The sequence below is a fragment of the Scyliorhinus torazame genome, chromosome 3, assembly GCF_047496885.1.
Source record: "Scyliorhinus torazame isolate Kashiwa2021f chromosome 3, sScyTor2.1, whole genome shotgun sequence".
NCBI lineage: Eukaryota > Metazoa > Chordata > Chondrichthyes > Carcharhiniformes > Scyliorhinidae > Scyliorhinus > Scyliorhinus torazame.
In genome coordinates, this window is record NC_092709.1 from 3603881 (window position 1) to 3627220 (window position 23340).

The following is a 23340-nucleotide window of genomic DNA, read 5'->3' on the forward strand; positions in this document are numbered from 1 at the left end:
TAAATTCAGTTAATTAAATAAAATCTTGTAAAGAAATTAATGGTGATTATGAAACTACAGGATTATCGCAAAAGCCTATTTGGTTCACTAATGTCCTTTAGGAAGGAAATTACCATCCTTTCCCAGTCTCATCCAACGTGACCCACAGCAATATAGTTGCCTCTGAAATGACACAACAACCACTTGCTTGTGGCTTGTTAGGGCTTGTTAGTCAAGGACAGTATTACGGTGGCAGAAAGGACGTTTTATGAGGACTCGGCTACTGAGGTTGTATGGGCTGAGTTTAGAAACAGGAAAGGAGAGGTCACCCTGTTAGGAGGTTTCTATAGGCCTCCGAAAAGTTCCAGAGATGTAGAGGAAAGGATTGCAAAGATGATTCTGGATAGGAGTGAAAGTAACAGGGTAGTTGTTATGGGGGACTTTAACTTTCCAAATATTGACTGGAAACGCTATAGTTTGAGTACTTTAAATGTGTCCGTTTTTGTCCAATGTGTGCAGGAGGGTTTCCTGACACAGTATGTAGATAGGCCAACGAGTCGCGAGGCCATATTGGATTTGGTACTGGGTAATGAACCAGGACAGGTGTTAGATCTGGAGGTAGGTGAGCACTTTGGTGATAGTGACCACAATTCGATTACGTTTACTTTAGCGATGGAAAAGGATAGGTATATACCGCAGGGCAAGAGTTATATCTGAGGGAAAGGCAATTATGATACGATGAGGCAAGACTTAGGATGCACGGATGGGGAGGGAAACTGCAGGGGATGGGCACAATTGAAATGTGGAGCTTGTTCAAGGAAAAGCTACTGCGTGTCCTTGATAAGTATGTACCTTTTGGCAGGGAGGAAGTGGTCGGGTGAGGGAACCATGGTTTACTAAAGTAGTTGAATCACTTGTCAAGAGGAAGAAGGAGGCTTATGTAAAGATGAGACATGAAGGTTCAGTAAGGGCGCTCAAGAGTTACAAGTCAGCTAGGAAGGACCTAAAGAGAGAGCAAAGAAGAGCCAGGAGGGGACATGAGAAGTCTTTCGCAGGTAGGATCAAGGATAACCCTAAAGCTTTCTATAGACATGTCAGGAATAAAAGAATGACTAGGGTAAGAGTTGGGCCAGTCAAGGACAGTTGTGGGAAGTTGTGCGTGGAGTCCGAGAAGATAGGAGAGGTGTTAAATGAATATTTTTCGTCGGTATTCACGCAGGAAAAAGACAATGTTGTCGAGGAGAATACTGAGAGTCAGGCTACTAGACAAGAAGGGTTTGAGGTTCATAAGGAGGAGGTGTTAGCAATTCTGGAAAGTGTGAAAATAGATAAGTTCCCTGGGCCGGATGGGATTTATCCTAGGATTCTCTGGGAAGCTAGGGAGGAGGGGCTGCGCCTTTGGCTTTGATCTTTATGTCATCATTGTCTACAGGAATAGTGCCAGAAGACTGGAGGATAGCAAATGTTGTCCCCTTGTTCAAGAAGGGGAATAGAGACAACCCCGGTAACTATAGACCAGTGAGCCTTACTTCTGTTGTGGGCAAAGTCTTGGAAAGGTTTATAAGAGATAGGATGTATAATCATCTGGAAAGGAATAATTTGATTAGAGATAGTCAACACGGTTTTGTGAAGGGTAGGTCGTGCCTCACAAACCTTATTGAGTTTTTTGAGAAGGTGACCAAACAGGTGGGCGAGGGTAAAGCAGTTGATGTGGTGTATATGGATTTCAGTAAAGCGTTTGATAAGGTTCCCCACGGTAGGCTATTGCAGAAAATACGGAGGCATGGGATTCAGGGTGATTTAGCAGTTTGGATCAGAAATTGGCTAGCTGGAAGAAGACAAAGGGTGGTGGTTGATGGGAAATGTTCAGGCTGGAGTCCAGTTACTAGTGGTGTACCACAAGGATCTGTTTTGGGGCCACTGCTGTTTGTTATTTTTATAAATGACCTGGAGGAGGGCGTAGAAGGATGGGTGAGTAAATTTGCAGATGTCACTAAAGTCGGTGAAGTTGTGGACAGTGCGGAAGGATGTTCCAAGTTACAGAGGGACATAGATAAGCTGCAGAGCTGGGCTGAGAGGTGGAAAATGGAGTTTAATGCAGAAAAGTGTGAGGTGATTCATTGTGGAAGGAATAACAGAAAGACAGAGTACTGGGCTAATGGTAAGATTCTTGGCAGTACGGATGAGCAGAGAGATCTGGGTGTCCATGTACACATAGATCCCTGAAAGTTGCCACCCAGGTTGAGAGGGTTGTTAAGAAGGTGTACGGTGTGTTAGCCTTTATTGGTAGAGGGCTTGCGTTTCGGAGCCATGAGGTCATGTTGCAGCTGTACAAAACTGGTGCAGCCGTATTTGACGTATTGCGTGCAATTCTGGTCGCCGCATTACAGGAAGGATGTGGAAGCATTGGAAAGGGTGCAGAGGAGATTTACCAGGATGTTGCCTGGTATGGAGGGAAGATCTTATGAGGGAAGGCTGAGGGACCTGAGGCTGTTTTTGTTAGAGAGAAGAAGGCTAAGAGATGACTTAATTGACGCATGCAAGATAATCAGAGGATTAGATAGGGTGGACAGTGAGAGCCTTTTTCCTTGGATGGTGATGTCTAGCACGAGGGGACATAGCTTTAAATTGAGGGGAGATAGATATAGGACAGATGTCAGAGGTAGGTTCTTTACTCAGAGAGTAGTAAGGGTGTGGAATGCCCTGCCTGCAACAGTAGTGGACTCGCCAACACGAAGGGCATTCAAATGGTCATTGGATAAATATATGGACAATAAGGGAATAGTGTAGATGGACTTTAGAGTGGTTTCACAGGTCGGCGCAACATCGAGGGCCGAAGGGCCTGTACTGCGCTGTAATGTTCTATGTTCTATGAAGGCAGATCACCTTCTCAAGGGCAATTGGAGATGAGTAATAAAATGCTGGCCTTACCAGCGACGTCCACATCTTGTGATAAAGGAGTCAATTTTAATGGCTCTTGCATACAATTTTCTCATGGACATTAAAGTATTTTGTCGTCAAGGAGGTCAGCTTCTAATAGTTTTCTTTATAAATCAGTGCACTAGATTCATATTCCATGGAATCATGGCTATCATTTAGATTCTAATAGGCATAAAAAAAATAATTTTGGAACCATCATTTCATATCGATGCTGTAATTGTAAGTTATTTTACTCCCCTTTTCCTAAAGTTCAAAATTTGTACCGTCTCCTGATTACAATAGATTTATTTCCGAACAGTGGAACTGATACAAGAGCCAGTATCAGGATCTCCAGGACTAAGCTTTTATTTTAAGATAAATGGAGTCCCAATATTCCTCAAGGGTTCAAACTGGATTCCTGCAGATGCCTTTCTGGACAGAGTGACATTTGATGTGTAAGTATTATTATTATTAAGTTTTGACAGTTCCGAGATGTGCATTACTGTAGTGACTGTGTCTATTTTTATATCGTAGCACAAGTACATGAAGAATGAAATCATGTAAATAAAAGCCAGAATAGATGTTTTATTTACTGCACATTGAATTAGAGTTGTGGAAGTGTCTTCTATGTGAACCAGACCAGTGTGTTTGTGGTTAAGTTTCTTTGGTCTCAGTCCTGCTAACTCTGTAGATATATACGCTGAAGTAGTGGAACTTTGCATATTTTGTTGCCCCATTATAGAAAGGAGGAAAAAGCCATGGATAGTGAACAGTGCCAATTTACTAGGATGATGCAAAGATTGAAGTCTATAGTCCTAAGGAAAGAGTTGAGATAGAAAATCAGGGCATTAAAATTTTCAGCTTTTCCGAATTCAACTCTAAATAATTTATTATGTATGTATCCTTTTCCTAAATCTATTTATTGTCACCCGAAGACATATAATCGTATCAAACCTGATTGAAACCCCAGTCTGAAGTTGTCCTGGGTTAAACCAGTGTTGAAGGAGGTATATAATTAGATAGGTTTAATTGTCAGATCTGATGTTTGTGCCTGTTTATGTTTGTATCTATTTTGGGCAGCACGGTAGCACAAGTGGCTAGCACTGTGGCTTCACAGCGCCAGGGTCCCAGGTTCGATTCCCCGCAGGATCACTGTCTGTGCGGAGTCTTCACGTTCTCCCCCTGTCTGCGTGGGTTTCCTCCGGGTGCTCCGGTTTACTCCCACAGTCCAAAGACGTGCAGGTTAGGTGGATTGGTCATGATAAATTGCCCTTAGTGACCAAAAAGGTTAGGAGGGGTTATTGTGTTCTGGGGATAGGGTGGAAGTGAGGGTTTAAGTGGGTCGGTGCAGACTCGATGGGCCGATTGGCCTCCTTCTGCACTGTATGTTCTATGTTCTATGAAAATATTAGTGGGACATTTGGATGTTTGTTGATGGTTTAAACAAGAGAGGAAGAATAAAAGAGCTCAAAATCTGCTATGTTCAGAGTTCCTTGCCTTTAGTTTCTGTTATATGGAAAATTTTAAACTTCAGATATAACAATGTCGCCAAAGCCGTCGTGAATTACTGAGTTACAAGTTTCAAACTCTTGCACACAAATAGAAACCAGTTCAAATTGCAATTTCTGGATACTTCCAAAGAAGTGATCTTTGTCGAAAAGCCTTACTGCACACACTGACCGTTTAAATTTATCTCTATTGTAAGACTTGTTGTTAATAAGCATTGCTCACGATCAGCTATAAATCACCCGTCTGGTCACTGGTTCTATCACAGCACATGAGGTTGGATACCATCTTTAAATAAAATAAGAGCACCATTTTAATGTGAAGTATGACGATCCATTTGGATCTCTAAAATAATGTAAGTGTTTGAAAGTTACTGGTGAATCTGCTTTGTTTTCAGGTTCCATAACTCTGGATGTTGAAAATGAGGATGGTTCTGATATTATAACTCAGCAAGAAAAATGTGTAAACTTAGGAAGGATCAGCTGATACAAGTTAATGTATGATTGAGATGTTAATTGAATGTGATTCTTGAGTCCCTCTCTCTTGACTTGAGTGGATATTGGTAAATCTTAGGAGTGCTGTCAGCGACATTCCAGTATGTATTTGTCACAGATGGGGTATTTCATCACCACCAATTCATGGAAACTCCACTGTTTGAGTATCATTGTAATCAATGGTGAAGCTTTAATGACCAGGCAGTAACATTTGATCATGTGGCAATCTGAACTTTCAGAATTACTCATGATAGATTTGCACTACCATATTTGGTGCATTGCTTACCACTTGACATTTTTTTTTCTCGTTTAATTTACAGATTGCAAAACTTGTTGCAGTCAGCAGTTGATGCCAATATGAATGCGTTAAGGGTCTGGGGAGGAGGAGTGTATGAACAAGATGAATTTTATAACCTGTGCGATGAATTGGGAATTATGGTAAGAAATTAAAAAGCTGGGTTTTGTTTATATGTGAGAAAGTCTCAGACCCTTAAAATCCTTGTCACAATTTCGAGATAGCAACACACTAAAGTCATAGAGCACAGAAAGAAGGTCATTCAGTCCATCATGTCTGTACTGGCTGTTTGAAAGATCTATTCAATTAATCCCAATCCCCTGCTCTTTTCCCCAAAACACACAATGTTTCCTTTTCAAGAAATGATTCAATTCTCTTTTTGAAAGTTACTGGTGAATCTGCTTCGTTTTCAGGCAGTACTTTCCAAATGATCATATCTTGCTGCTGAAAATAAATATTCTCTTCATCTCCCCACTGTAGTTTTGGACAATTAGCTTAAAATCGCCACTACTTAACCCAGCGTTGTTTGAGAGTTTGGTGAAAACTCTCATTCCTCTAAACATTGACAGCATCAGATCTTGAGCCATACTTGATTTGCAGGACAAAATCCACAGAAACAGGCTGTTTGACCCAATCATTCTGGGATGGTGTTTGTTCTCTACAGGAATAAAAATAATAACTCGAGCAAGTGTCTGCCTATTTTCATATCCCTTAACTCCCCACCCCACCCCAAACTCTTTTCAATCACCAGTCTCCTAGTCTCTGCTTCATAACACAAACTCCAATAGTATATCCCAACTCTTTTTTTTACAAAGAAAGTCCCCCTTTACCTCTGTCCCTGAAGTCTTATATTTTACAATAAACGTTCCTTTGTTCTGGATCCCTCAGCCATTGGAGGCAGTTTTTAATATCCATCCATACACCATCCTTCATAGTTTTACACATCCTGTAAAATCACCTGTCATCTCCAAACTTTTAATAAAAGCAGTGTTAGGATGGCAGATGATAATTGCTGGGCTTTCGCAACGATTTGCAATTCGCATTTTATTATCAGAAGTTGTGTGCAGGGAAGTCGGGATAAAAAATCCAATACCACTTTTGGGTTTGTTAAATATTGAACTAAAACATTCATTAACAAGAAAAGAAAACTTACAAACAATATTACAGTTACTCAGTTAAATTTAGTCTTATAACATTTCTCAAAAGATTCCTACTTCGCCAGACTCATAAATAAGTACCCTTTTCATGCAACACCATAAGACCATAAGACATAGGAGTGGAAGTAAGGCCATTCGGCCCATCGAGTCCACTCCACCATTCAATCATGGCTGATTTCAACTCCATTTACCCGCTCTCTCTCCATAGCCCTTAATTCCTCGAGAAATCAAGAATTTATCAACTTCTGTCTTAAAGACACTCAACGTCCTGGCCTCCACCGCCCTCTGTGGCAATGAATTCCACAGACCCACCACTCTCTGGCTGAAGAAATTTCTCCTCATCTCTGTTCTAAAGTGACTCCCTTTTATTCTAAGGCTGTGCCCCCGGGTCCTAGTCTTCCCTGCTAATGGAAACAACTTCCCCACGTCCACCCTATCTAAGCCATTCATTATCTTGTAAGTTTCTATTAGATCTCCCCTCAACCTCCTAAACTCCAATGAATATAATCCCAGGATCCTCAGACGTTCATCGTATGTTAGGCCTACCATTCCTGGGATCATCCGTGTGAATCTCCGCTGGACCTGCTCCAGTGCCAGTATGTCCTTCCTGAGGTGTGGGGCCCAAAATTGCTCACAGTATTCTAAATGGGGCCTAGCTAGTGCTTTCTAAAGCTTCAGAAGCACATCTCTGCTTTTATATTCCAAGCCTCTTGAGATAAATGACAACATTGCATTTGCTTTCTTAATTACGGACTCAACCTGCAAGTTTACCTTTAGGGAATCCTGGACTAGGACTCCCAAGTCACTGTGCACTTCAGCATTATGAATTTTGTCACCGTTTAGAAAATAGTCCATGCCTCTATTCTTTTTTCCAAAGTGCAAGACCTCGCACTTGCCCACGTTGAATTTCATCAGCCATTTCTTGGACCACTCTCCTAAACTGTGTAAATCTTTCTGCAGCCTCCCCACCTCCTCAATACTACCTGCCCCTCCACCTATCTTTGTATCATCGGTAAACTTAGCCAGAATGCCCCCAGTCCCGTCATCTAGATCGTTAATATATAAAGAGAACAGCTGTGGCCCCAACACTGCAGGACACCACTCGTCACCGGTTGCCATTCCGAAAAAGAACCTTTTATCCCAACTCTCTGCCTGACAGCCAATCGTCAATCCATGTTAGTACCTTGCCTCGAATACCATGGGCCCTTATTTTACTCAGCAGTCTCCCGTGAGGCACCTTATCAAAGACGTTTTGGAAGTCAAGATAGATAACATCCATTGGCTCTCCTTGGTCTAACCTATTTGCTATCTCTTCAAAGAACTCTAACAGGTTTGTCAGGCACGACCTCCCCTTACTAAATCCATGCTGACTTGTCCTAATCCGTCCCTGCACTTCCAAGAATTTAGAAATCTCATCCTTAACGATGGATTCTAGAATCTTGCCAACAACCGAGGTTAGGCTAATTGGCCTATAATTTTCCATCTTTTTTCTTGTTCCCTTCTTGAACAGGGGGATTACAACAGTGATTTTCCAATCCTCTGGGACTTTCCCTGACTCCAATGACTTTTGAAAGATCATAACTAACACCTCCACTATTTCTTCAGCTATCTCCTTTAGAACTCTAGGATGTAGTCCATCTGGGCCCGGAGGTTTATCAATTTTTAGACCTCTTAGTTTCTCTAGCACTTTCTCCTTAGTGATGGCTACCATATTCAACTCTGCCCCCTGACTCTCCTGAATTGTTGGGATATTACTCATGTCTTCTACTGTGAAGACTGACGCAAAGTACTTATTTAGTTCCTCAGCTATTTCCTTGTCTCCCATCACTAGATTACCAGAGTCATTTTGGAGCGGCCCAATGTCTACTTTTGCCTCCCGTTTGTTTTTAATGTATTTAAAGAAACTTTTACTATCATTCCTAATGTTACTGGCTAGCCTGCCTTCATATTTGATCCTCTCTTTCCTTATTTCTCTCTTTGTTATCCTCTGTTTGTTTTTGTAGCCTTCCCAATCTTCTGAATTCCCACTACTCTTTGCCACATTATAGGCTTTCTCTTTTGCTTTGATGCATTCCCTAACTTCCTTTGTCAGCCATGGCTGCCTAATCCCCCCTCTGATAACCTTTCTTTTCTTTGGGATGAACCTCTGTACTGTGTCCTCAATTACTCCCAGAAACTCCTGCCATTGCTGTTCTACTGTCTTTCCCACTAGGCTCTGCTAGGAAAATGTAACTGGTCTGATTAGTAAGTTTGCAGACGACACAAAGGTTGGTGGAATTGCGGATAGCGATGAGGACTGTCTGAGGATACAGCAGGATTTAGATTGTCTGGAGACTTGGGCGGAGAGATGGCAGATGGAGTTTAACCTGGACAAATGTGAGGTAATGCATTTTGGAAGGGCTAATGCAGGTAGGGAATATACAGTGAATGGTAGAACCCTCAAGAGTATTGAAAGTCAAAGAGATCTAGGAGTACAGGTCCACAGATCACTGAAAGGGGCTACACAGGTGGAGAAGGTAGTCAAGAAGGCATACGGCATGCTTGCCTTCATTGGCCGGGGCATTGAGTATAAGAATTGGCAAGTCATGTTGCAGCTGTATAGAACCTTAGTTAGGCCACACTTGGAGTATAGTGTTCAATTCTGGTCGCCACACTACCAGAAGGATGTGGAGGCTTTAGAGAGGGTGCAGAAGAGATTTACCAGAATGTTGCCTGGTATGGAGGGCATAAGCTATGAGGAGCGATTGAATAAACTCGGTTTGTTCTCACTGGAACGAAGGAGGTTGAGGGGCGACCTGATAGAGGTTTACAAAATTATGAGGGGCATAGACAGAGTGGATAGTCAGAGGCTTTTCCCCAGGGTAGAGGGGTCAATTACTAGGGGGCATAGGTTTAAGGTGAGAGGGGCAAAGTTTAGAGTAGATGTACGAGGCAAGTTTTTTACGCAGAGGGTAGTGGGTGCCTGGAACTCGCTACCGGAGGAGGTAGTGGAGGCAGGGACGATAGGGACATTTAAGGGGCATCTTGACAAATATATGAATAGGATGGGAATAGAAGGATACGGACCCAGGAAGTGTAGAAGATTGTAGTTTAGTCGGGCAGTATGGTCGGCACGGGCTTGGAGGGCCGAAGGGCCTGTTCCTGTGCTGTACATTTCTTTGTTCTTTTGTTCTTTGCTCCCAGTCGATTGTTGTCAGTTCCTCCCTCATGCCCCTGTGGTTACCTTTATTTAACTGTAACACCGTTACATTTCAGTAATATTACCACAAGGCTGTTGCTACATTGGGGGTGGGGGGGCAGATATTTCACAGGATTTCTCTTTCCCTCGCACTCTCCTTGCTTTCTGGAAGAAACAAACACTTCCCTTGGGTGGCTGGAGACTGCTCACTTCAAAGGTTTGATGTCGCACAGCACACTCTTCACCTTCTTCCCCCAATCCTGGTTTCAACCTTTCTTTAAATATTTTCTTTCTCTATTGTCTTTAAACCCATTGTTCTTAACTTTTCTTTGGAAGTTATCTTTTCAACAATCTTTCATGTTGTCTTTATGGTCTCGACTTTTGGGAAAAGTAAACTTAATAACATTGCTTTATTAATTTATGATCTTTGCTAGTTTTTTAAAAATAAACATTTTATTGAGGTACTTTTGGTTTTACAACAACAATATAAACAATGTACATGAATCTATAAACATAGTGCCAAAGCCTGCTTCCTACCTTACAGGTCCCACCTTTATTAACCCCCTACTCTAAGCTAAACTAACCCCGCCCCCTTCTGCTGCCAATTAGTTTTCCGCAAAGAAGTCGACGAACGGTTGCCACCTCCGGGTGAACCCTAACAGTGACCCTCTCAAGGCAAACTTGATTTTCTCCAAACAGAGAAAGCTAGCCATGTCTGATAGCCAGGTCTTTGACTTCGGGGGCTTTGAGTCCCTCCAAGCTAATAGTATCCGTCTCCAGATTACCAGGGAAGCAAAGGCCAGAACGTCTGCCTCTTTCTCCTCCTGGAGACCCAGATCTTCTGACACACTGAAAATCGCCACCTCGGGACTCAGTGCCACCCTTGTTTTTAACACCATGGACATGGCATCTGCAAACCCCTGCCAGAATCCCCTAAGCTTTGGACATGTCCAGAACATATGGACATGGTTCGCTGGTCCTCCCGCACACTTTGCACACCTATCTTCTACCCCAAAGAACCTGCTCATTTGGGCCACTGTCATGTGAGCCCGGTGAACGACCTTGAATTATATCAGGCTGAGCCTGGCACATGTTGTGGACGCGTTGACTCTACTCAACACATCTGCCCAGAGACCATCCTCTATCTCTCCTCCCAACTCCTCCTCCCACTTGCACTTCAGCTCCTAGATCTGCGTATCCTCTGACCCCATGAGTTCCTTATATATGTCGGAGACCTTCCCTTCTCCCACCCACACTCTGGAAACTACCCTATCCTGTTGGTGGTGGGAGCGGGAAGGTTGAGACCTGCCTACGTAGGAAGTCCCGCACCTGCAAGTGCCTAAATTTGTTTCCCCTCGCCAATCCAAATTTCTCCTCCAGCTCCCTCAAGCTAGGAAAACTCCCCTCTATAAACATATCCCCCATCCTCTCAATCCCTGCTGTTTGCGATCCCCGAAACCCCCCGTCCATCCTTCCCGGAGCAAACCAGTGATTATTACAAATTTGGGACCAGACTGATGTTCCCTCCACTCCCACATGCTTCCTCCATTGCCCCCAGACTCTCAGGGCCATTACCACCATGGGGCTGGTGGAGTACCATGCCGGCGGGAACGACAGTGGCGCCGTTATCAATGCCCCCAAGCTGGTGCCCTTACGTGAAGCCGCCTCCATACGCTCCCATGCCGACCCTCCCCCACCACCCACTTCCTGATCATGGCTATATTTGCCGCCCAATAGTAGTTACTGAAGTTTGGCAGCGCCAGCCTGCCCTCTCCCCGGCTCCGCTCAAGCATTCCCTTTTTTACTCGCGGGGTCTTGCCCGCCTATACAAAGCCAGTGATCACTTTGTTGACCCGTTTAAAAAAGGACTGCAGAATGAAGATGGGGAGACACTGAAACACAAACAGGAATCTCGAGAGGACCGTCATCGTCACCATCTGCACCCTCCCAGCCAGTGACAGCGGGAGCACGTCCCACCTTCGGAAATCTTCCTTCGTTTGGTCTACTAGTCGGGCCAGATTAGGTTTGTGTAGCCGTTCCCATTCCCGCGCCACTTGGGTGCCTCGATACCGAAAGCTTTCCCCTACCACTCTAAACGGCAGTTCCCCCAGTTGCCTCTCCTATCCCCTCGCCTGGACCGCAAACATCTCACTTTTCCCCATATTTAGTTTATACCCCGAAAACCGGTCAAATTCCCCCAGAATCGTCATGATTTCTTCCATCTGCTCTGCTGGGTCCGATACATCCAGGAGCAGGTCGTCTGCGTAAAGTGAGACTCTATGTTCCACTACCCCCCCCCCCCCTCTCTCTCTCCCTGTGGGTCCGTATCGAGATCAGCTCCCCTCAAACCACCGCCTTCAATGCTTCCCAGACTACCGCTGCTGAAATTTCTCCCGTGTCATTGACCTCCAGGTAGTTCTGGATACATTTCCTCAACCGCCCGCATACCTCTTCGTCAGCTAAAAGTCTCACATCTAACCTCCAGTGCGGGTGCTGGTTACTGTCTTTACTAACCCGTAGGTCAACCCAGTGCGGAGCATGGTCTGAGATTGCAATCGCCGAGTACCCCGTGTCCACCACCCCTGCCAGCAAGGCCTTGCTCAAAATAAAGAAATCAATCTGGGAGTACACTTTATGCACGTGTAGTAGAAGGAGAACTCCTTCGCTCTTGGCTGCCCAAATCTCCATGGATCCCCCCCCCCCAATCAGCTCCATGAACCTTCTTAGTTCCTTTGCCATTGCTGGCACCCTGCCTGTTTTTGAGCTTGACCGGTCTTAGCCAGGGTCAATAACTGTGTTGAAGTCCCCTCCAATGACCAGCTTATGCGAATCCAGGTCCGGTATCTTCCCCAGCATCCTCTTTATAAACTCCACATTGTCCCAATTTGGCGCATACACATTTACTAGTACCACCTGCACCCCCTCCAATTTCCCACTGACCATAATGTACCGGCCCCCCATCCAAAACTATTCTCCCCGCCTCAAACACCACTCGCTTGCTGATCAGGATTGCGACCCCTCTAGTCTTCGAGTCCAGTCCCGATTGAAAAACCTGTCCGACCCAACCTTTCCTTCATCTAATCTGGTCAGCTACTCTGAGGTGCGTTTCCTGCAGCATTACCACGTCCACCTTCAGTCCTCTCAAATGCGTGAACATGCGTGCCCTCTTGACCGGCCCATTTAGCCCTCGTACATTCCAGGTGATCAGTCTAGTTGGGTGGCTCATCACCACACCCCTCCCCTTCGCCGATCAGCCATCCCCTCTCTTAGGCCAGTCTCCAGCCTGCGCCCCACGCCCCCTCCTGCCCGTCCCCAGGCAGCCTCCACCCCTGAACTCCTCTCTGTCCCTCAGCAAAAGTCCCTCCTTCGTCAGCAGAACATTTCCCCCCCCTCCCTCCCCAGTAACAGCACAATGTAAATCAGCCCCTTTGATAAGCCTAACATCTGCTCACCCCCCACTACGCTTCCGTGAGCTAGCCCACCCAGCTAGTTTGATGGCCCTCGCCCCTGGCGCCAGACATTCTCCCACCTATTGTTCCCTCCCCCCCCACTCGTACATACATATTCAAATGAAGAACAATCCCAACACAGTTGCCCGACAGAGAAAAAGAACCCCGCTAAACAAAGAAAAGATCAAGCAAAAGATCCAGCATCTAGACAAACACACCTCCATCCCCCAACAGTGCAAATGTAAACTTTAACTCACTCAGCTCTGCAACTGGCTCCAAATCAATACAGAAGGCATTGCAAATCACATCCGCAAAATGAAAAACGAGAAACTTTTTAAAACATGAACTTTGCAGCAAAGTTCAAAGTTCTCAGTCTGCCACCAGTCCTTTCCTTTTTGCGAAGTCCAACGCTTCCTCAGGCGACTCGAAATAAAAATGTTGCTACTCGTATGTGACCCAGAGACGGGCCGGATACAGCTGTCCGAACTTCACCTTTTTCTTAAAAAGGGTCGACCATATCTGGTTAAACCCCGCTCTTCTCCTGGCCACCTTCGCACTCAGGTCCTGATAGATCCGCAGGATACTGTTGTCCCATTTACAGCTCCGTGTCTAGAATTTACAGTGCAGAAGGAGGCCATTAGGCCCATCGGGTCTGCACCGGCTCTTGGAAAGAGCACCCTACCCAAGGTCAACACCGCCACCCTATCCCCATAACCCAGTAACCCCACTCAACACTAAGGGCAATCTTTGGACACTAAGGGCAATTTAGCATGGCCAATCCACCTAACCTGCACATCTTTGGACTGTGGGAGGAAACCGGAGCACCCGGAGGAAACCCACGCACACACAGGGAGGATGTACAGACTCCGCACAGACAGTGACCCAAGCCGGAATCGAACCTGGGACCCTGGAGCTGTGAAGCAATTGTGCTATCCACAAGGCTACCGTGCTGCCCTACTTGGCCCACTGTAAAATACACTCCTTGTCCAAGTACCTGTGGAATCTCACCACCATTGCCCTCAGGGGGTCTCCCATTCGCGTCTTCCTCACGAGCATTCTGTGAGCCCTGTCCACCTCCAAGGGTCGGGGGAATGCCCCATCCCCCAGCAGCTTCTCGAACAAGCCCGCTATGTATGCCCCAGCGTCCTCTCCTTCGGGCCCCTCCGGGAGCCCAACGATCCTCAGGCTCTGCCGGCGGGGCCTATTCTCTAGGTCCTCCACCTTCTCCAAGAGCCATTTCTGCTGGTTTCTCAGCATCCCCACCTCCAACTCCACTGCAGTTTGGTGTTCCTCCTGGTCAGCCAGCGCCTTCTCTACTTTCTGGATCGCACGATCTTGGGCATCCAATCTAAGCTCCAGCCGCGCAATTGCCTCTTTAATCGGTTCCAAGCAGAGACGGTTCCTGTCTCTGCTTGGCGAAGCCCTCCTGGATAACTTGCATCAGCTGCTCCGTTGACCGCTGGGTCGACAAGCCAGAGCTCCGGTCTGCCGCCATGCTGTCTCCCGCTGCAGCTTAGCCCAAGCCTTCTCTGTTCTTCTGTTTCTGCCTTTGCGAGCACTTCTAGTCCTCCTCTCCATGCACCAATGTGGGAATCCAGTACACAATTGCCTCTGTCATCGATTTTTCAAATCCAGTCCGGTAGAAAATCGGGGGAAATGGTCCAAAAGTCCGACCCGAGCGGGAGCCACCAAATGTGCGACTTACTCCTTCATAGCCGCCACTGGAAGTCCGATCTTTGCTAGTTTTAATGCTTTCATTGAAATTCAACATGTAAACACAAACAAACCTTATTTATCTCCTCATGCAAATTTCCATCCATAAAGTTAACAATCCCATTTTAGCTTTGCTCATCTACATTTCAAAATGCCTGCTTTTATATCTAACCCTTAGATTATTTAAGCCTTGCAGTCTGACTCTCTTCAGCTTAATTAAATTAGTCACACGCGCACAAATATACATACAGCATCCCGACCCCATAAACCTGCTTCTTAGTGTGAGCCACAGTGATATTGGAAAATTGATATTTGTTTACAATAGCACCAAATTTACCAGTCTTCCTTCGCAGTTGTATTTCCTCAATCAGTTTTCCACTTGAACCCTACCCAGGTTCAAAAGAGATTCATCATTACATAGTGGGAGAAAGCGGGATTAGGCTATTGAGTTGGATGATCAGCCATGGTCATAATGGATGACGGAGCAGGCTCGAAGGGCCAAATGGCCTCCTCGTGCTCCTATTTTCTATATTTCTTTGTCTTTATAATCTATACCTCATTCATAAAACTTAGCATTCCATCAGCTTTACCGATCAACTTTCATGGCCTGTGAATCAGAACCTCAGTCAGCCATTCCCCATGCAAAGTATCATTCTCAATTTTATTTTACCAAAATGTACCATTTCGTGCTTACTGCCATTGAATTCCATCTGCCACTTTTTGACCTTTCCACCAATGTGCCGATATCCCATGTCGTTTATTTTGATTTATTCGTATCAGCTGATCATTCCTAACTTTACCCTACCTGCCATTTAATACCATTTGCAAACTTGGGCAGCACTTCTAGCCATTTTTCAATTATAGATATTCATAGTGAGCAGCAGCAGTCCCAGAGCAGACCAGTCCCTATTTCCTAACATTCTGAGAAACTGCCTTTAACTCCTGCACTCTCCTTGCTCTCTTCCAACTCGTTTTTAACCAATTTAATGGAAATGAAACGGAGTCCCGTTTTGGGTGTGTTTAGCCGGGTGCTTCCCGGAGCTGGCAGCGCTGAGAATGACCCCGTTATTAAATGGGACTCTTCTTCATTTCTGGGCCTTGGTAAAGGACACCCCACCGAGGCCATAACTAGGCTAATTTCCTGCACTAGTGAGCTTGGTGCCCTGATCTCTGACTCCTCCAATGTCCCAACTCACTAATTAGGCGGTCCTCGAGCCCAGACACTGCACCTCACAAGCGCAAAGCACCCCTGGGCCCAATCCCTGGCATGGGCACAATGCCACCTGGGTATCTTGGCACTGCCAGCCTGGCACTCTGGCAGTGCTACCTGGGCACCTTGGCAGTACCCCCACTGCCCGGGTAGTGGTGCCAGGTTGGCAGTGCCACCATTCCCAGATGGCATCGGGGGTGTCACCCTCCTGAGAGCGCGACCACCAAGGGGCCCCCGATCGCCTAGCGTCTCTCTCGCTCTCTTCCCTCCCAATCCTCTGTAAGAATAAGGGGTGACCATTTGGCATTGAGCTAAAGAGAAGTTTTGTTACTTAGAGGGTTGTGGTGTTTTGATATTTTTTACTCCAGAGAGCTGTGGATGCTCAAGTTAGAAATCAACAGAATCTTGGACACAAAGGGAATCAAAGGAACTGGAATATTGCGAGAGAATAGAATCGAGGGAGAAGATCATCCACGATCTTACAAAATGATGAAACATCTGTGAAGGGGCATACTGCCTTCTCCCCATCTATTTCTTATATAGGATTTTGTAGGGTTGTTCGTGCTAACTGTTCGCAGTTGTTAGCATTTTCCCTCTGAATCTGTAAATTGTGGGTTTATCTCCATTTGAAGATTTGAGCACACTAGGCTGACCAGCCAATGAAATAGCTAGGAAGCGCTCCTTATTAAATTAGGTTCAGTCTGCCTCTTTAGTCCACTATTAAAATATCCCTGGCCATTTCAAAGAGATATTACAATGGGCTGATTGGCCTCCTGTGCTGTAAGTTTCTATGATTCAATGATCGTTCATTTAAGGAAGAGCAGTGGAAGTTCCCCCCAAATGTTTGGCCAGCATTTCTCATTGAACAACCATTAACAAAAATAAATTAACCAGACATTCATCTTAATGGTACCTGTGGGATCTTGCTGTGTACACTGTGGTCATTGTCGTAACATTGAAGTAATTTGTGTTTGGAAATTTCTGAAACATCAGATCGTATGTAAATTGAAGTCTTCAAATTCTCAAGGGGTTGCATTCATAAAGCATACTATAAAATCAGATTACACATCACCCATTTCTATTTTTAAACTTTTTGGGACATTTCCTGCTGCGTCAGCAGATGAGCAATATTGATATGGTCCTTCCTCGTTCTCTAATTTAAGCTTTCAATCCATGATTTGAGCTTGTGTCCTTTCCACAAATTCTCTGTTATCTGGAAGAAAAAATGAATATTAACACTCCTCGTTAGTGAACAATCCATAGCTGTTTTGTACTTGCCCATTAATCGCTTCAGAATGCTTCCAGTGTTACTGAGCAATTGCTGATTCACTGACAGAATGTCCTGGAGCTATGTTTGACCACAAGAGGTAATGCTGATGAACCTTTACCAATAGTTGGTTTCTTACTAATTAAATATCTTCTTGCGTGCTCTCGTTTTTCAGATTTGGCAGGATTTCATGTTTGCTTGTGCACTTTATCCGACTGACCAGAGCTATTTGGATTCAGTAAAGGCAGAAATTACTCATCAGGTAAATAAATACAAATTCAGATAAGAAATCCAATGCTGATCTAATTTAATACATTTTTAAAAGCATCTAGATTTTCCAACAATGTCTGGTGTTCACAAAGATAATGAAGTGAAAGCAGCTTCACCAGATATAGTGATGGGCAGGCTGAAGGAAGTGATCTAGAGCAGGCATTGTCAAAGTCGGGGGCGCGACCCGCGGCTGGGTCGCAGGCGGGTGTTGGGAGGGTCGCGGAGCCGTCCGTCGCGGCGCTCCCAATCGCGCAAATCCGCACGCAACAGCTGCAGTAACTGGCTTTTAATAACGCTGCAGCAGCCTTCAAAATGGCCACGAGCATATAAAAAAAATGCAGCTGCAGTGCGCATGCGTGCCCGCTCATGCGCAAAACTCTGTGCATGCGCACCGATGAGCGGGCACGCATGCGCAGTGCGGCAACATTTTTAAAATACGGTCGTAGCCTTTTTTTGACAAGTTTGGAGGAGTTTTTGTTTGATAAAATTTTACAGGAAAAAAGTGCAGAAACTGAAAATGTTTTCATCCTCTCGAAATTGGAGGTTCATCACATTTCACCTAAACGTTACAAGGTAAGAGAAAATGGTGGGCCGCGAAGGTCGGCCGGCATGTGCCGGGAAGGTCTGCCGCCGTGGGCCGGGAAGTTTGCCAGCGTGGGCCCCGAAGGTCGGCCGCCGTGGGCCCCGAAGGTCGGCCGTCGTGGGCCCCCAAGGTCGGCCGGCATGGGCCGGGAAGGCCGGCCGGCGTGGTTCGCGAAGGTCGGCCGGGAAGGTCGGCCGCCGTGGGTCGTGAAGGTTGGCTGGTTGGTAAAAATGGGTCCCTGGAAATAAAGTTTGAAAAACACTAATCTAGAGTTCTGTGTAACAAAGCAAATCGAGACGATGGTGACGTTTAAGTAATGCACAAATGTTGACTGAATTATTTTATCTTTTTGATCATTTTAATTTTGATCATACTCTTTAAGAACTTGATGCAACTTTCCAATGTATTAATCGCTCCATTATATTTAACGAGCTTTGATTTATAAGTCAGTAGATAATGGAGTAATGTTTCTAATAGGGGCTCATCTTCAGAATATGCACTCTTATTGGAGAGTCTGGTTTCTATTTTATTGTTGTTTCATGTAGTCTGTAAATTTTTTGTGCACTTTTGATCCTTGCAATTTCTCTGAGCCTTTATTTTTTTCTGAGGAACACAGCATTATAGTGCAGTGCATACCCTGTTTCTGTCACCGAGGTTTGTGATCATTATTTTGTCTGGCAGACTAAAACATCTTTCCAACCCAAGGGTCTGATCTCCTAACCTTCGTCCTGCACGTTTAACTAATGTTTATATTTCCTGTTCTTCCGATGAAGGTGGCATCTATTCACACACTGGCCTTTCTGGGCATGTATGTTACCTTTGTCCCTACTTTGGGTAGTTGTCATTTTTAATAAATAACCTTAATCTTGCGCTTCAGTGTGACATCATCATCAGTCAATTCTCTATTTGCCGTAGTTGGCTCCTCATAATTGCCCAATATATTGTGAAGTGTACAGCACCTCTTCACTCTCTCTTTGTAATAGTATAAAAAGAAGTCTTACAACACCAGGTTAAAGTCCAACAGGTTTGTTTTGAATCACTAGCTTTCAGAGCACTGCTCCTTCCTCAGGTTTAAATCCATTGCCACTGCATCGTTAAACTCCCTGGCTGGTGGCGTCTTTCTATATTTCATACAAATTTCACATCGAGCCGTGACTTCCTCAATACGGTTTTCTTTTCAAGCACTCCAGCGTCTAGCAGTAAAGCTTTCAGTTTGTGGCGCCGGATGTGCGACCTGTCAATGCAACTTCCAAATAATCTTTCTATCCACCAAACACTTATTCCCAGAAATTAACAAGACTTTGTGAATTCTTTGACGAGAAATTTCCAACTTCCTTAATGGCAGTCAGTAATGGCGTGACCCAGTAAAATGTAGCTCCAGTCTTCCCGAACACTATCACAGTCATTCTTCATGTCTGACCTCATCTGTGCTTGTTTTCCATCGAAGATCTGCTCCACAATAGAGAGAAGTCGCTAGAATCCGCATCTGTACTGATGAAAAGGCCGATGCCAGCTATCCTGCAAGAGAAGACCACCCTTTTGGAAGACACGAGCAGGTTGACATCTCCAAACCTGAAGCACATGGAGCTTTCCCATTCCTTGACCTTCTGCCAATCTGCCTCATCAAGAGACTCCAGGTAGCAGTTAGGCCAGTCCACCCAACACATTGCTGCAAACGTTATCTTAAACTGCACAGTTAATTGAATCAGCCATCAAAATACACTGGATTCAAACTCAATGACCACACAATTCCTTCACGGACGTTCCCATCATCATTTTCAACCTTGGAATGATTGGTTTCATGCACTATTTCAAAATCTGGCTTCTTTACGTCGTTCAAAGGGCATTGTGACAAACACATGGATATTAAAATCGCTTATTGTCACAAGTAGACTTCAAATGGAGTTACTGTGAAAAGCCCCTAGTCGCCACATTCCGGCGCCTGTTCGGGGAGGCTGGTACGGGATAGGATGGGTTTAGAGGGATACGACACAAGGAAAAGTGCTGAGGGTTTTGGCAAAGGTTGGTATCATGACCGGTACAGGCTTGGAGGGCAAAGGGCCTGTTCCTGTGCTGTATTGTTCTTTGTTCTTATTACCTTATGCCCTCTGGTTATTAATCCCTCCGCTAACAGGAAAAATACCTTCCTAACCCCCCTCATAATTTTATAAACCTCAATCAGGTCCCTCCTCAGCCTTCTCTTCTCCAGGGAAAACAACCTCAGCATGTCCAATCTCTCTCGATAGCTGGAACACTCCAGCCCAGGCAACATCCTAGTGAATCTCCTCTGTACCCTCTCCAGTGCACTTCCTTTCGAGAGTATGGTAACCAGAACTGCACACAGTCCTCCAGCTGGGGTCTGACCAGCATTTTGTACAGCCCCAGCATAACCTTCCTGCTCTTATATTCAATGCCTCGCTTAATAGAGACAAGAATCCCATAGGCCTTCTTAACATAGAACATACTTCAGACTTCACATTAAAATGGTGCTCTTATTTTATTTAAAGATGGTATCCAACCTCATGTGCTGTGATAGAACCAGTGACCAGACGGGTGATTTATAGCTGATCGTGAGCAATGCTTATTAACAACAAGTCTTACAATAGAGATAAATTTAAACGGTCAGTGTGTGCAGTAAGGCTTTTCGACAAAGATCACTTCTTTGGAAGTATCCAGAAATTGCAATTTGAACTGGTTTCTATTTGTGTGCAAGAATTTGAAACTTGTAACTCAGTAATTCACGACGGCAATATCTGAAGTTTAAAAACTTCCATATAACAGAAACTAAAGGCAAGGAACTCTGTACATAGCAGATTTTGAGCTCTGTTATTCTTCCTCTCGTTTAAACCATCAACAAACATCCAAACGTCCCACTAATATTTTCATAGAACATACAGTGCAGAAGGAGGCCATTCGGCCCATCGAGTGCGCCAACCCACTTAAGTCCTCACTTCCACCCTGTCCCCATAACCCAATACCCCTCCTAACCTTTTTGGACACTAAGGGCAATTTAGCATTGCCGATCCATCTAACCTGCACATCTTTGGACTGTGGGAGGAAGCCGGAGCACTCGGAGGAAACCCACGCAGACACGGGGAGAACGTGCAGAACGTCCACCGTATCAATCTGCCCTGTCGTCTTCAGAGATCTGCGAACCTGCACACCAAAGTCCCCTTGATCATCTGTACTCCGAGAGCCTGACAGTATATTTCCTTGCCTTATTAGTCCTCCCAAGATGCATTAACGCACACTTTTCACAGGTAAATTCTCTTTACTGCCCTTCTGCCCATCTAACCAGGAGGTCTATATCGTTCTGTAATCTAAGGCCTTGCTCCTCACTAATTACCATACCACCAATTTTTCTGTCTTCTGCAAACTTACTTATCATACTTGCTACATTCACATCCAGATCATTCATGTATACTGCAAACAACAAGGGACCCAGCACCAATCCCTGTGAAAACCACTGGACACACGCTTTCAGTCATAAAAACAACCTTCACCCATCACGCTCTGCCTTCTACCACAAAGTCATTTTTGGATCCAGTTTACCAAATCGCTCTGGATCCCATGGGCTCCTACCTTCTTCATTAGCCTCCCATGTGGGACTTTGTCAAAAGCCTTACTCAGGTCCATGTAGACTACTTCAACCACACTACCCTCATCTGCACACCTAGTCACCACCTTAAAAAATTAAATTACATTTTAAGACATGGGGCAAGATTCTCCGAACCCCCCGCCGGGTCGGAGAATCGCCGGGGGCTGATGTGAATCTCGCCCCCGCCGGTTGCTGAATTCTCCACCACCGGATATTCGGCGGGGGCGGGAATCGCGCCGGTTGGCGGGCCCCCCCCTGCGATTCTCCGGCCCGGATGGGCCGAAGTCCTGCCGCTAAAATGCCTGTCCCGCCGGTGTAGATTAAACCACCTACCTTACCGGTGGGACAAGGCGGCGCGGGCGGGCTCCAGGGTCCTGGGGGGGGCGCGGGGCGACCTGGCCCCGGGGGGTGCCCCCACGGTGGCCTGGCCCGCGATCGGGGCCCACCAATTCGCGGGTGGGCCTGTGCCGTGGGGGCACTCTTCCCCTTCCGCCTTCGCCACGGTCTCCACCATGGCGGAGGCGGAAGAGACTCCCTCCACTGCGCATGCGCGGGAATGCCGTCAGCGGCCGCTGACGCTCCCGCGCATGCGCCGCCCGGAGATGTCATTTCCGCGTCAGCTGGCGGGGCGGAAATTCGTCCGGCGCCGACCTAGCCCCTTAAGGTTGGGGCTCAGCCCCCAAAGATGCGGAGCATTCCGCACCTTTGGGGCGGCGCGATGCCCGACTGATTTGTGCCATTTTGGGCGCCAGTCGGCGGACATCGCGCCGATACCGGAGAATTTCGCCCCAGAACTCCCTTTGAGGTAACCAAGCTGGCTATCCTTGATTAACACTTGCCTCTCCCAAGTGGAGATTAATTCTGTCCCTCAAAATTTTTTCCAGTAGTTTAAAAAAAATTACTTTATCAGAGTTACAAAGCCAGAGCTCATAGTGTGGACAGGGGCAAACCCCTAATCCAGCTCCTTGTCTGCTCCAAAACCAATTCAAATTGAATCCAATTCATAGTCACCACAAGAAAGACATACCAGATCCAGGCATTTCCTACCACTGAAGTTAGACTCACTGCCTGTAATTTCCTGGTTCGTCCCTACATCCCTTCTTGAATAATGGCACCATATTAGCAGTCCTCCAGTCCTCTGGCACCTCTCCTGTGGCCAGAGAAGTTTCGGAATTTTTTTTCCGAGCCACTGTAATCATCTTCCTTGCCTTTCACAGCAGCTTGGGATACATCTCATCCGGCCCCAGGGATTTAACCACTTTTATACCGTTAAAACTGTTAATATCTCCTCCCTCTCAATGTTAAATCATTCAAGTAAATCACAATGCGCCTCCCTGAATTCTTTATCTGCATCATCCTTCGCCTTAATGAACACAGATGCAAAGTACTCATTTAAAACCTCACCTATATCTTCCGGTTCCACACACAAATTCCCTCATTTTACTCTCTCAGATCTTGCTGTTAGCAAATTGACCACCATATCATAGAATCATAGAATCCCTACAGTGCAGAAGGAGGCCATTTGGCCCATCGAGTCTGAACCGACCCTGCAAAAGATCCCCCGCCCGTTCCCCATTAACACACTTAACCTTTTTGGATACTAAGGAGCACCCGGAGGAAACCCACGCAGACACAGGGAGAAAGTGCAAACTCCACACAATCGGTCACGCGAGGCTGGAATCAAATCCGGGTCCCTGGAGCTGTGAGGCAGCATTGCTAACC

At 45.7% G+C, this 23340-nt stretch overlaps 1 protein-coding gene across 2 annotated transcripts in view; it reads left to right on the forward strand.

The window, feature by feature from the left end:
* The window catches only part of manba (mannosidase, beta A, lysosomal), a 159278-nt gene that overhangs the window by 80036 nt on the left and 55902 nt on the right, over positions 1-23340 (forward strand). For both annotated transcript variants that reach the window (XM_072495205.1, XM_072495206.1), the window contains 3 exons: positions 3202-3353; positions 5219-5336; positions 17343-17429. In XM_072495205.1, coding sequence (XP_072351306.1) covers positions 3202-3353; positions 5219-5336; positions 17343-17429 — 357 coding nt within the window. The remainder of the gene's footprint in view (positions 1-3201; positions 3354-5218; positions 5337-17342; positions 17430-23340) is intronic.